The 14999-nt window shown below is 47.2% G+C and overlaps 1 protein-coding gene across 2 annotated transcripts in view; it reads left to right on the forward strand.

Moving 5' to 3' along the window:
• Positions 1-504: 504 nt before the first annotated feature.
• STX12 (syntaxin 12) overlaps positions 505-14999 on the forward strand; it is a 29871-nt gene continuing 15376 nt past the window's right edge. For both annotated transcript variants that reach the window (XM_073317928.1, XM_073317929.1), the window contains exons 1-2: positions 505-658; positions 7860-7929. In XM_073317928.1, coding sequence (XP_073174029.1) covers positions 538-658; positions 7860-7929 — 191 coding nt within the window. In that variant the 5' untranslated portion in view covers positions 505-537. The remainder of the gene's footprint in view (positions 659-7859; positions 7930-14999) is intronic.

The raw sequence follows: 14999 nt of genomic DNA on the forward strand, positions 1-14999 counted from the left end.
CCTGCTCCGTGAGACGCCGGCGGCCGCGCCCAGCGGCCCCCCCGGCCAGAGCGACCCCCCCCCGGCGGCCCCCCCGGCCAGAGCGACCCCCCCCGGCGGCCCCCCCCCGGCGACCCCCCCGGCCAGAGCGACCCCCCCCGGCGGCCCCCCCGGCCAGAGCGACCCCCCCCCGGCGGCCCGCGCCCGCTTCGCCCCCCCCGGCCCGCTTCGCCCGGCGCCCCAGAGGAGTCCGCGCCCGCGGCCCCGCCCCGCGCAGGCTCTGGCTGGCCCGCCCGGCAGCGGCGCCGCCCTTGGGCTCCGGGGGGGCGGCCCCCCCCTCACGCCGCGTCCCCGTAACCATGGGGCCCAAGCACCCGGCCGCGGAGACGGGGCCGCGAGCGCGCATGCGCCACGTGGGGGAGGGCGGTGCCCTGTGCCGGGCGCTAGGGCGCACGCGCGGTGGGCGAGGCCCTGCTCTGCCCAGCTGCGCTCCCGGCTGCCCGGCCCCGGACCGCTTGGCCCCAGCCCCGGACCGCTTGGCCCCAGCCCGGCTTCGCCATGTCCTACGGCCCGTTGGACGCGCGCCGGCCCGGCGGCCCCCAGGGGCAGCCTCCGCCCCGGGACTTCAGCGGCATCATCCAGACCTGCAGCGCCAACGTGCAGCGCATCGCTCAGTGCAGTGAGTGCGGCCCGGCCCCCCCCCCCCGCCGCCGGCCTGAGCCCCTGGGGCCCGGCCCCCCCCCCACTGCCGCCCCCCCCCGACTGAGCCCCTCGGGCCCGGCCCCCCCTCGCCGTCGGCCACCCCCCCCTCGGGCCCGGCCCCCCCCCCGGACTGAGCCCCTGGGGCCTGGCCTCCCCCCACTGCCACCCCCCCCCCCGGACTGAGCCCCTCGGGCCCGGCCCCCCCCCCGGACTGAGCCCCCCCTCGGGCCCGGCCCCCCCCCCCTCCCCCCCGGACTGAGCCCCCCCTCGGGCCCGGCCCCCCCTCCCCCCCGGACTGAGCCCCCCCTCGGGCCCGGCCCCCCCTCCCCCCCGGATTGAGCCCCCCGACTGAGCCCCTCGGGCCCGGTCCCCCGCCGGCCCCTCTCCTGCCGCCCCAGGGCCCCGGGCTTTGGCCAGCCTTGGTTCTCTCCATCCCAGCCGTGGGAAGTGCTGCTGCTGACGCCCCTTCCCCGCCTCCCCCATGGCCCTGCATCCCCTTCCCGCCCTGCTCCCCTTGTCAGTAACTCTTCCTGCAGCTTCCCCCCTTGCTGCTGCTTCATACTGCACCCAGACGTTGCCCTCGCTGTTTCCCTTGATTTTCTTCTCCATCCTTGTCTTTAGTCTCTCTTTGCATTGCAGTGTCTCTTCACCTCTTTCCCAGTGTAGGAAAATACTGAATGTTGGCATTAAAATTCAAATGTAGATAACTAATTGGAATCATGTATTTCTTACTAGGCAGTTGGTTGTCTGCAGGAGAGTTTCTACTGCTCTCTTGGAAGCAGTTATATGGAATTTCTAAAATCTAAAAATGGCAGCAGGTATCTAAGTGACCTGAAGTAACTGAACACAGCCCAGGAAGGAGGTCAATCAACCACAGCAGCTCCCTTGTAATTTGGCCATGTTCATCAGTGTGCTTTGTCAGACTAACCCATCCATGTTGCTGCAACAGCTGGTCATCCCTTGACACTATGGTGACCCTCTGGCTTAACACCAGCTAGGCCATTCCTGACTTTCCAAGGGACTTGTTTTCCTGGAAGTTCTCTTCATCAGCCCCTGACTTCCCTCCATTACGATGTCTGCTTCTCTTCTTCCCATGAGACAGTGAAGGCTTCCCCTGACCAGCAGCACTTGCTAGTTAGCACAGAATTTATGTACTTCTTATCTAAAGTGAAACAAACATGCTTACAACTCTTTTCATCAAGTACCAGTAGAAATTGCAGAACCCTCAGCTCAATATTTTAGTAATCAGTTTCATTTATAAACGTGAAACAAAACCGCTTCCACTGCAGGCCAGCAAGGGGAGAACCTGATGCCTCAAATCTTACCCTCCTTCTGTAGCCCTTTCACTCCTTATGAAAAATCAAGGGTCCCTTGTCAACTTGCTGTTTATCCCGCTAGCTAACTCCATGAGAGCAGAACATCAGACAAACTAGGTGGCCAACTTGTGGCCTGATCTTGCACTTAAGGGATTGCAGGATTATTATCCTCTTGCCCAGATACCCAGATCAGGATTCATCCCTGAAGTGCTATAAATTTTTTGTTTGTACAACACAATTTCTGCACAGAAGCACTCTTAAGCTCAAGTTTATCTTGAGTAAGGGTTTGGAGGACTGGGCCCTTAGCAATCATAGAACTGGAAGGGACCTTAAGAGGTCATCTAGTCCAGTCCCCTGCATTCAAGGCAGGACTAAGTATTATCTAGACCATCCCTGACAGGTGCTTGTCCAACCTGCTCTTAAAAATCCCCAATGACGGAGATTCCACCACCTCCCTAGGCAATTTATTCCAGTGCTTAACCGCTCTGAGAGTTAGGAAGTTTTTCCTAATATCCAACCTAAACCGCCCTTGCTGCAATTTAAGCCCATTGCTTCTTGTCCTATCCTCCGAGGTTAAGAAGAATAATTTTTGTCCCTCCTCCTTGTAACAACCTTTTATGTACTTGAAAACTGTTATCATGTCCCCTTTCAGTCTTCTCTTCTCCAGATTAAACAAACCCAATCTTTTCAATCTTCCTTCATAGATCACCTTCTCTAGACCTTTAAACATTTTTGTTGTACAATCAGTACAATAAACAATATGTACTGATGGCACAATTCAGGTGGCATGCTGCCTAACTTCGCTTCATATCTATAAGACAAAAATAGTGTGTTTTTTCTTGTTTTCTTGCCCACCCATTCACCTGTCTGTCTCTTCTCTTGTGTTGCCTTGCTTTAATTCTTTTCATGACCAGCTGGATGAAACAGAATAGAATCCTCCTCCTGCTATGCCCCTTATTAGATCATTACTCCTGACTAGTGCCAACACAGAGCAGCACATGGGGTGTGGGACTAGCACAAGAGTTTCTCAAAATAGTCAAGGCATACATGTTTTATCAAAGGCCTTAAATAAAATAAAGGGGCACCATCAACTTAGAAGTCACACTTGAGTTTACCTGTTGATACAAATGCCTAATATTATTGTAACAGACAGAGAAGTTACTTTTCCATTTTGTTTACTTTAGACCAAAAGTGCTTTCAGTAGTAAATTTCATTGTAGTCAATTTCCCCCATTGGCCATTATCTTTGAAAATTCGTGGCGATCAGGGGAGGTCCCGGACGATGGAAAAAGGCAAATATAGTGCCCATATTTAAAAAAGGGAAGAAAGAGAATCTGGGGAACTACAGACCAGTCAGCCTCACTTCAGTCCCCGGCAAAATCATGGATCAGGTTCTCAAGGAATCCATTTTGAAGCACTTGGAGGAGAGGAAGGGGATCAGGAACAGTCAACGTGTTAATGTGCCAGCAAGTTAAAGAAGTATGGGCTGGATGAATGGACTATAAGGTGAATAGAAAGTTGGCTAGATCGTTGGGCTCAACGGGCAGTGATCAATGGCTCCATGTCTAGTTGGCAGCCGGTATCAAGTGGAGTGCCCCAAGGGTCGGTCCTGGGGCCGGTTTTGTTCAATATCTTCATAAATGATCTGGAGGATGGTGTGGGTTGCACCCTCAGCAAGTTTGCAGATGACACTAAACTGGGAGGAGAGGTAGATACGCTGCAGGGTAGGGATAGGATACAGAGGGCCCTAGACAAATTAGAGGATTGGGCCAAAAGAAATCTGATGAGGTTCAACAAGGACAAGTGCAGAGTCCCGCACTTAGGAAGGAAGAATCCTATGCACCGCTACAGGCTAGGGACCAACTGGCTAAGCAGCAGTTCTGCAAAAAAGGACCTGGGGATTACAGTGGACGAGAAGCTGGATATGAGTCAGCAGGGTGCCCTTGTTGCCAAGAAGGTCAATGGCGTATTGGGCTGTATTAGTAGGAGCATTGCCAGCAGATTGTGGGAAGTGATTATTCCCCTCTATTCGGCACTGGTGAGGCCACACCTGGAGTATTGCGTTTAGTTTTGGTCCCCCCCACTACAGAAGGGATGTCGACAAATTGGAGAGAGTCCAGCAGAGGGCAACAAAAACGATGAGGGGGCTGGGGCACATGACTTATGAGGAGAGGCTGAGGGAACTGGGGTTATTTAGTCTGCAGAAGAGAAGAGTGAGGGGGGATTTAATAGCAGCCTTCAGTTACCTGAAAGGGGGTTCCAAAGGGGATGGAGCTCGGCTGTTCTCAGTGGTGGCAGATGTCAGAACAAGAAGCAATGGTCTCAAGTTGCAGTAGGGGAGGTCTAGGTTCGATATTAGGAAACACTATTTCACTAGGAGGGTGGTGAAGCACTGGAATGGATTATCTGGGGAGGTGGTGGAAGGCCCGGCTTGACAAAGCCCTGGCTGGGATGGTTTAATTGGTGTTGGTCCTGCTTTGAGCAGGGGGTTGGACTAGATGACCTCCTGAGGTCTCTTCCAACCCTATTATTCTATGATTCTACGAAATTGCGGCAAGTGCGGTTTAGGTTGGACATTAGGAAAAACTTCCTAACTCTGAGAGGTTAAGCACTGGAATAAACTACCTAGGGAGACTGTGGAATCTCAATCATTGAGGAATTTTAAGAGCAGGTTGAACAAACACCTGTCAGGGATGGTCTAGATGATACTTAGTCCTGCCTTGAGTGCAGGGGACTGGACTAGATGATCTCTTGAGGTCCCTTTAAGTTCTATGATTCTCTAGAAGATGTTGGACTTGTGACCGATCACAAGAGTTGTTCTGGCATGAAATCTGTGATGCTTGGCTCCTTCGGGTAGGTATTCAGCCTAGTGCATGGGGAGTTCACTACACAACTGTGTACTGTGAGAATTAATCGAACTCCAGGAAATCAGCATGCTACCCAGGCAAGGCTCTGAGTTCCAGTATTTAATTATTCCATAAAGCCACACTGTACTATATGTGCCGCTAGGCATTACATTAAAAGACATTGTTAAATGCAAATCAGTGTAGTTTAAATACACTCCAGTATGGCTCATGACCAAACCCAACATAAGTGACTTGATCCAAGACACAATCCAAATGAAGAAGTCACACCAATTAAACTAAATTGATTTACAAACAGTTTTAGTTAAATAGTGCAACTTCTTTGTGTAGACTAGGCCTAACATTCTTCTGGTATGATGGAATTGATTCACTTGTCACTCTCCATTCTGACTCTCAGTTGTTCTCAAAAGATAATAGTGGCAGGGTTCATATACATTCTGATCCCATTGTAACAAGATTGTAACTGAAATAGTCAACAAGAAGAAGTAGACTGGAAGAATCGTGTTCAGCCCACTTAAATGCAAGTTGTTTTCATACATCTTCTAAAATTCTTCCTCCTTCCCAATGCGACACTCATTTTCAAAGATGACCTGCAACTACACAGTATTCTAATAGCTCAAGTAGAACAGCCCTCTAGAGTACCAGAAATGCTCATACTCCTCCAAAGTCGGTGGCTGCTGTCTCCTGCTTCCACTGATGACAAGCATGTTTTGTTGGTAACATCACAGGCGAAAAACCGTGCTGGGGAACTCTGCATGGAAGAGATCATTTTACTGGCTGAATGTCCAATTCAAACTCTTCATTAGGCCAGTGCTATGAAGGCAATATCTGTCCTGTAAGTTTATTCAGATTTTTACACTGCTTGCTAAGAAGTCGTGAACGACTCCTGTTGTTCATATCCAAAACTGTCATACTGGGGGCTGGAGCTGGGTGTAATAGGTAAGGGTAGCTACTTGAGGTTTTCCACAGTGCTTAGAGGTATACCATGAACTTAAACTACTCCATTTAAAAAAAAAAGGGTCTAAAGTAGTCTTGTGCACCTGCCTCTGAGTCCCTTATAACTTCAGCAACTTCACAACCATGTTTTTGTGTTTGTAACTGTTTCTCTCCCCTCTTGCTGTCTTTCACGAACACACACAGGAAAAATTAATTGTAATGAAACTGACTATTGAAAGCACTTTTTGTCTAAAGCTGTGGTTCTCAAACTGTGGGGCAGAATTCCCAAGGATGCGTGGGAATGTGTCAAGGGAGGCGCAGGCTGTATGCTTTTTGTTTGTTTTTGTTTTTTTTATAGTTCTGGCTGTCAGCCCTGGGTGGCTGGGCCTTGTGCAGAAGAGTTGTGCATACCCGGGAGGCAGGGATCCCTGCCACCTGGGCTCAGGCTCTCCTTCCCTCCCCACAATCCCTCACCTGGACGTGGTGGGCTGTCGGCAGAAGCGCAGAAGTAAGGGTAGCAATGGGCACCAAGTCTGGTGTGAAAAGTGATATTGACAAATACCACTTTGCCAGCCTAACTTCTGTGCTTCTGCTGGTGCAGTACTGTGTTCCGAGCTGGGTGCCTGGCCAGCAGCTGCTGCTCTCCGCTCTGCCTTTAGAGCCGGGTGGCAGTATGTGTCCTTGGTGGGGAGGGGCACATAAACTGCAACACAAAGAAGGAGGGCCGGTCAAATACCTTTGAAAACCACTGGTCTAAAGTAAACAAAATGGAGAAATAACTTTCCTCTCTCTTATAGCAATACTAGATGTACACAGGTAAACTCAGAAATGTGACTTTCTAAATTTATTTTATTAAACCCTTTGGTAAAGCTCTAGTCACTTGTAAGCATTCTACAAATCAATGACTAGACTACTTCAAACACCCCCACTTGGTCTAACAAAAAGCATTTAGGGTAAGGTCTGTTGTGACAATTGGTCTATAACTTTTGCCTGCTTAGAAATTTAGCATGGAAAGTAGGTCAAGTTATTTTCAATAAAGAATGTAATAAATGTGCAAGAGAACCAGAGAGACTAAATCAACCCAAACAAAAAAGGCCACATTGATATAATTCAAGGAGTGTGTTGATACCATGCTTGGTAAAAACAGGAGATGTAGAACCGGAAATTTATTAGCCAAAATTGGTGTGTCACTAGTAGGCCTAATCGGTGTACAAAATAAGGGGATTGGCTATTTTACCCATCACTTCCCTTTTGAGTCCTTAAATAAAGAGATTTTGAGGAAAACAACAGACGGGGGTTACCGAAGCAAGCTTCCCCTCCTGGCTGCATTTGGTGGGACACGTGGCCCTTGTTGTTCTGATCCAGAGAGATACCCAGACCAGGCCCGAGAGAGCGACCCTGATGACATCCCCACCCCTACCAGCTCCTGCTGAATCCCAGCACCACCTGAGATTAAATGGGATTGAACTTTAACAGCAGCAATAACAACTCCAGCCCCTCTCAACTACCTTCTCTCTTCCCCAAAAGGACAGTTATTGCCATCTGACACCTCACAGAGACTGTCAAACTGGGGGCGGGGCTGGGTTTCCTTCTACAACCCTCTCCAGTTAAAGGGAAAGGGAACATGGGATGTTAAAATGGAAGACTTATTTAATATTTTACTTTTCTAATGCGTTCACTCTTTTTCCTTCTTTTCTTTATCTTTAATAAAAGGTTACAATGTTTTTAACCACCGGACTCCTTAATGTTTTTAATGCTATTTGCCATGGTACTAAGCAGACCTTGTTTAATACTATTTAATGTTGGACAATGACTGGGTTATGTTAACATCTTTGGCCCATTTATTCCATCTAGATTGAGACAACAGGTACAGGTCCATTTTAAAGAGGTGGGCAAGCCTTACTTCAACAAAACTTTGATAGCAACATTTCTATGGGAGAGATGGTAATGCAGCTAGAAGGGGAACTTCAAGAAAAATAACCAGAAGGAGTCTAATGTGTTGTTTTAAAATGGTCTTGCCTTGCCTTACAAATCACCAAGCCATTGTAAACTCTTTTCCTCAGCTTCTCAGATAAAGAATTTGATGAGCCAGCTTGGAACCAAACAGGACTCCAGCAAATTGCAGGAAAACCTGTAAGTATTAGCTGAACAAACATGTAAGTGTGCATGTGGATGATGGAAATGGACTGGGTCTGTTTTGGTTAGTGAGCAGTATCCTGAGCAAAACTCTGCATGGTGGGAGGGTGGCAGTAGAGGCGGGGTGTGGTGTGGCAGGGCGTAAACTGACTCTAGTTCTCCCAAAAAGGCTAACTTGGTGGATGAAGGGAATTTGGTAGTTGTACTGGGGTCAAAAGCCATTCATATCTGCTTGCTATGGACCAAAAACTGGTTGAAGGGTCATAAACAAGGGGAATTAACAGCCATGTATCAAGCTGTGTTCAGGCTTCTGCAGATTAGAGCAGGATCTGTGATGGAGCTGAAACTATTTTAAGCTTCATTTATGATTTAGAAGAGAGAGTAAATATCACGCTAACAAAATTCTTGGATCCTAAATTAGGAGAAGTAATGAGAATATAATATTCTGAAGGGGGAGAGACACCTGTAATATCAAAAGACTAGGCAAGAGAATGATCAGCAGCAATAAGATATGGCAATCAAAATGCCTAATATAACTTTAAACACTGTAGAGAAGAATACGCCACTGGATGACAAACCACAGGGAGTTCAGATAGAACAACCAACGTTCTCAGAGGGGATGGAGGGTCTGACCTAAGGCAATTACACATAGATTGTCTGAGGCCTTGTCTACACCACACAAAACAGTGGAGGTGTAGGCATTGCAAAGCTAGTTTTGTCAGCAAAACTCTCCTATTTTGCAACAAAATAAAACCACCTCAACGAGAGGCATAAAGCTTTTTTCAGCAATTTTAAAATGACAAAGCACCAGTGTAGACGCAGCTGTTCGTTCTGTTGCCATAACTGGCTTCCCCCAGTATCCCACAATACCCACTGTGACCGCTCTGCTCATTGTTATGAACTTGGCTGCCCTGGATTCCAGCTACAAAGGCATACACCCCTCCCCTTTCAGAGCTCCAGGAAGTTCTGACAGCTGAGTGTGCTGCTCCATTCTGGCAGCAAAGAGCAAATCGTTAATGTGGAATCCTGCTCTCCCCTGCACTGGGAACACCGCAGCAAGCAGGCTGCTGCTGTAGGAGGCGGGAGGGAGACTGCTGTGCTGAGCTGGGGATGGAGGTGGGGGCTGATGTTGGTGGCATCTCCCTCTCCCTGCCTCAGGACTGACTGCTTCTGGTTGCTGTCTGAATTTAGAGACAGCATGCTGACAGACTCACTCTTCCCCCAGCACGCACACTTCCCCAACACACACTGTCTCTTTCACATACACACTCCTCCCCCACTTTCTCTTACACTCTCCCAATATACAGTTTGTCTCTGTCTCTACACACACACACGCCCAACCTCTCCCCCACACACACTTCAGATGAAAAGCAGTTGGCAATCTAGTAGGATGCCCATGGAATGATGGGATTAAGAAACCTGCATCATGTGACTCTGTGCCTGCCCCATGAGGCATTGCAAAACCTTCCCAAAGCACCAATTGCACTGTGGGATTGCACGATGGGATAGCCAATTGCACAGTGGGATAGCTACCCACAGTGCACTGCTCTGTGTCGATGCAAGAGCTGCTAGTGTGCATGTGCTCTGCCGACACAAGGAGCACAGTGTGGACATGCAACAATGGTTTAATTAAAGCAGCATAACTTTAGTTGACAAAACTCTGTAGTGTAGACATGTCCTAAGCAATGACTACAGGTGTACAGAAGCATACAAATAATTGAAGGGTGTAAGCAGCAGAGTGGTAGAAAAATAACTTAGGAGTAATAAGAGGAAATTATTAAAAGGAAAAATCAAATGAAAACCTGGAAAACCTTCTCAACTGTGAGGTCGCCTGATAATGGAATGATCTCCCAAAAGAAATGGAAGAAGCTCAGTTGCTCTGGACATTAAAGTTAGAATTGATCAAATACTAGAAAATGTGCAGTGAAGAATCCTGCATTGACACCCAGAGGTGAACTAAATGGCCATAGAATGTCATATTAGAGATTCTATGAAAGAAATAACCAATTTTATTTGCATTGGGTTTACTCCAGTGCGAAGAAATCTCTTGGATAAGGCTTGTTGGCATCCTTTCATCTATGAGAGACTGTCGGAATTGCAGGCTATGATGTAGATGGTTTACAATGTCTCATGTGACTGAATAGGCCAATCCAAGATTTGCATGATCTTTGGCAATTATTGCAAATGTATGTATCTTGGTTGGGAGCTGCTTGCTTCCTCTGGGTTCTTTATTCTTCAAGCTGTAGGAGCCAGCTTCTATTCCCTGATGGACACAATGACACTTGTTACAATCACTTGCCAAGATTTCACAATGGTCAGGATCAATTCCAAATTCCTTCATATCTTGCTTGCATGTGTCTTTATAGCAGAGCTTGGGACATCCTATTGTTCTTGTTCCCTCTGATAGCTCCCTGTATAGCATGTCCTTGGGTATGCATCCGTCTTTCAACCTACTCAGAGGGTCCAGCCAGTGCAGTCATCTTTGCTTGAGCAGGGCTGTCACACTTGGTCAATTTGTCCTTTGAAGAATTTCTGCATTGGTGACTTTATCCTGCCATTTGGTGTTGAGTATACGGTGTAAACAACGTAGATGGAAACTGTTTAACCTTTTCTCCTGATGAGCATAAGTTGTCCATGTTTCCCCATTATACATGAGAGCGCTGAGGACACAAGCTTGGTACACTAGAATTTTGGTCTTGATGGCAAGCTCTGAGTTGTTCCATGCTATTTTAGTTAGTCTGCTAAAGGTGTTGGCAGCCTTTGCAATGCGAGCATTTAGTTCTTCCTCAAGTGAGAGGTTGGTGGTCACTGTAGAACCTAAACAGCTGAACTTTTGGACGACTACTAGCTGGTTTGCGTTTAAGGTAATCGAAGGATCTTGTGGAACCCCCTTTCCTAATACAACCATTTTCTTGATGCTGATGGTGAGAGCAAATGCCTGACAGGCACTTGAAAGGTGGTCCATGAGTTCTTGTAGTAGATCCTCATTGTGGGCTATGAGGGCAGCATCATCAGCAAATACAAGTTCTCTGATTAGCACCTTTTTGACTTAGGAAACTCTTCAAACTATTCCAGCCAATCTGATCTTTTATACGCTCCATCTTTCATGTCCTTAAACATGTCCACACACAGTTGAAGAGTACCAAAAAGATTCAAAAGAGCGTAGGGGCAAGAACACATTCTTGCTTTATTCCACTTTTCATCTCAAAGCTGTCTGAAGTGGACCGTCAAACTGGATGGGTGCTCTCATGTTGTTGTGGAATGAATGTATAAGACTTAACAAGGTTGGTGGGCATCTTATCTTTTCTAGTATTGCAAATAGACCTGCTCTGCTTACTGTGTGGTTAGGTCCACAAAGGCAATGTACAATGGTCGGTTTTGCTCTCTGCACTTTTCCTGGAGTTGATGCAGAGAAAATATCATCATGTCTATAGTTGATCTTCCAACCCTGAATCTGCACTGTGATTAAGGGTAGACACGATTCGCCAGCTGTTGTAAGCGCACTAAGATGACTTTTGCAACAGCTTTTCCTGCTGCGCTTAGTAGCAAGATACCCATGTAGTTGTTGCAATCACCTTTTCGCCTTTATTTTTATACAACGTGATGATGTTTGCGTTATGCATCTCTTGTGGTACCTCACCTTTTTTCCAGCATTTAAGTAGCAGCTGAAGAAGATATGGTAATAGGCTGTCTTTCCCGCACTTGAGGATTTCTGCTGGGATGCCATCTTGTCCAGGAGACTTGCCACTTGCCCACTTCTAGCTCTGGCATGACCTGTAGAGTTGGCATTTGGTCTAGTGATTTGCTGGTGGTGTTCCTTTCTTGTGCGTATAGCTCTAAATAGTGTTCAACCCAACGGGACAACTGCTTGCTTTAATCTATAATGATTTCACTGCTGTGCAATTTGAGAGTGGCAACCTTGTTGACAGTGTGGGATCTAGAGCTTTCTCCAGGCCATCATACATGACTTTGAGGTTTCCTGTGTCTGAGGCTGTCTGTATCTCTTCACAGACCTTGATCAGTAATGATTTGCAAAACATCTGCTTGCTTGCTGTACCTCAATTTTTGCATGTTGAAGTCTCACTTTGGTACTTTGTTGGTTTCTTGTGTTCCAGATAGGCTGTGTTCCCAATGTAGCTAAAGCTGTTCCATAGACTCATAGAACTTGAAGGGACCTCGAGAGGTCATCTAGTCCAATCCCCTGCACTCAAGGCAGGACTAAGTATTCTCTAGACCATCCCTGACTGGTGTGTGTCCAACCTGTTCATAAAAATTTCCCAATGATGGAGATTTTACAACATCCCCAGGCAAGTTAGTCCAGTGTTTAACCACTTGACAGTTAGGAAGTTTTTTCTAATGTCCAACCTAAACCAGCCTTTAAGCCCATTGCTTCTTGTCCTATCCTCAGGGGTTAAGAAGAACAATTTTTCTCCCTTCTCCTTGTAACCACCCTTTATGTACTTCATGGATTGTTCTTAAATCTTCCCCAGATTCCTCTACCTCCTCGGGTAATGATTTCGCATGCATGCTAAGTTCAAAAGTCTTCACAGACTTCTGACATTTTCTCTGGTTTGCAGTGTTAACAGCATTGATTTGGGGCTTGGGCCTAGGTTTTGCTCTGTCTAGCTTCTTGGCTGTAATCTTCACCTTGCTAATACTCAAGGAGTGGTCAATGTCACAGTCAATACTGTGGAATGCATGAGTGTTCTGCACGAAGGGTAGATCTTTCCTCCTGATGATAACGAGGGCTAACTGGTGCCAGTGGCTTGATCGTGGATGTCGCCATGACACTTTGTGCACTCTTTTCCTGTAAAATACGAATTGGTAATGCACATTTGGTTTGGGGGCAGCATTCAAGACGTCTTTGCCCATTCTCATTCATTTTGCCAATGCCAAAATGTCTAGGCAATCTGGCCATGAGTTGTTGTCTGTACCGACTCTTACATTAAAGTCACCAAGGAGGAAAAATTGCTCATTTGATGGTATTCTTTTGATGACTTGATGCAAAGAGTCATATAATATATCCTCCTCAGGTTAGATTTGAGTGTTGGTGCATAGGCATTAATAATGTTCACAGAGCTGATGGTCGTCTGAAGTTTAAGTGAGATGATACGCTCCGACTTCCCAATGGGTGTTTCTAGGAGCTTTACCCACTTGTTTCTCACAGCGAAACCGACACCGTGCAAACAATTTTCTTCACTGGTTTTACCTTGCCAAAAGAAGGTGTAATTGGTCTGTTGGACAGAACCAGCATCTGCAAGTCTGGTTTCCTGAAGTGCTGCAATGTCAACACTGAGTTTGTACAGATTATGGTCTATCAAAGCTGACTTCTGTATGCTGCTTGTGTATTGTAGGTCATCATTTGTAAATCCCGGACACATGGTCCGAACATTCCAGCTTCCAAGCTGGAAAATTCTTGTATTTGGCAAAAATAAGAAACCAAGGTTTCAGTCTGCCTTTCAACTTTTGGTCTAGCCCTATGCACCCCATGAGGCAGACAGACCATGGCGGGTCAGCACCTGACTGTCCAGGGGCTGCCTGGCTTTGTGGCGGGCGGTGGTTGACCAATGGAACACAGTGATTCCTCCCACCATCGAAGGTGACCTGTGGCACCCTCCTCTACGCCAATCAAGTGAGAGCATATAACCCCACCTTCCATGTTGTGACCATGTTGCCAGCAAGGATGGAGTGTCCTTTCCATGTGATGTGGCTGCAATGGTCTAGGCAGTTGATGTGGAGGCCCTGCTTTGCCCATGTGTCAGCATCCCCCCTCTTGACTTCACTGGTTTGGACCAAAGGAAGGACGGGAGTTGATACGTTTGGAACCAGCTGTGCTGCAGGAGTTGCCAGTGCAGAGGAGATCTTCCATCTGCCTGCCCTTCAGGGCGCCACTCCTAGATAGGGAGGTGGTAGAATCTTACCTAGGGAGGTGGTGGAATCTCCTTCCTTAGAAGTTTTTAAGGTCAGGCTTGACAAAGCCCTGGCTGGGATGATTTAATTGGGGATTGGTCCTACTTTGAGCAGGGGGTTGGACTAAATGACCTCCTGAGGTCCCTTCCAACCCTGATATTCTATGATTCTATAGGTTATCCGCTACAGCTGAAGGGCCCAATCTGTCCTGTGAGGATGTCATTGGCAAAAACATTGAGTTAATTTGCTCATCTGCCTTTTGATGGCATTTTCTCCATCAAGGGTTCCACTACCCTCCCCAGGCGCTCATCTGCCCGAAGCTGTTGGCGCTTCCTGAGGTTTCTGGGGTAATTAACCAGTGCCCAGCACTCAGCGTTGACCAGTACAGGTTGTACCACTTATAGTCATAGAAGTAGCAGGTTTTCAATTCTGACCTGGGTAAGGAATGTCAGAAGTAATCCCCTCACGGGCATGTTTATCTTGGGCTAATAATTTCAAAACTGCCTAGTAACTAGAGTTGATCAGGAGTCTTACATTAGAACGATTTTCCAATGGAATATGTTCCCTCTTTTTCTCCCAAATTACCCAGGGGGAAACTTCAGTTTTCTTGGGTAATTTCAGCTCTGCATCAGGAAAATCTAAATGAAGGCTCCCTGGCTGGCTGACTGCCTGCCTGCCTGGAAGGCTTTAGTCAGTTTCAGTTTCTGCCTGTAGGCAAAGAGCCTTCCAGGTGGCCAGACAGAAAGGCAAAAGCTTCTGGTTTGGCTGTTCCCAAACAGAGTTTTCTGGAAATCCCTTCCCATGAAAAATCTGATAGTTTTGACTTTTCTCTTTTGGGGATGAAAAATTTGTCAGATGAAATCTGTCACAGGATGGGATTTCCATTTTCCAGCCAACTCTGCTAGTAACAAGGTTACTATTTATAAAAGGGAGTCCCCTCTCTTCCTGCCCTCTCTGCGTTGTCATTCCGAGCTGCGCAGTACAAATCTGAAGGCTGCCATGTATAAGAGAGGCCTGGTTAGATATGGAACATGTTTGTAATATTCCATATGAAGTGCAGAACATTCTAAACTTTTTCAGAATATAAACAGGACACAGCTGCTAATGCTTGAGTGCTTCAACTAGATCATAGTTGATTTGATCTGGATTTAATGGCT

This window comes from Lepidochelys kempii, chromosome 19 (genome assembly GCF_965140265.1).
Source record: "Lepidochelys kempii isolate rLepKem1 chromosome 19, rLepKem1.hap2, whole genome shotgun sequence".
Classification (NCBI taxonomy): domain Eukaryota; kingdom Metazoa; phylum Chordata; order Testudines; family Cheloniidae; genus Lepidochelys; species Lepidochelys kempii.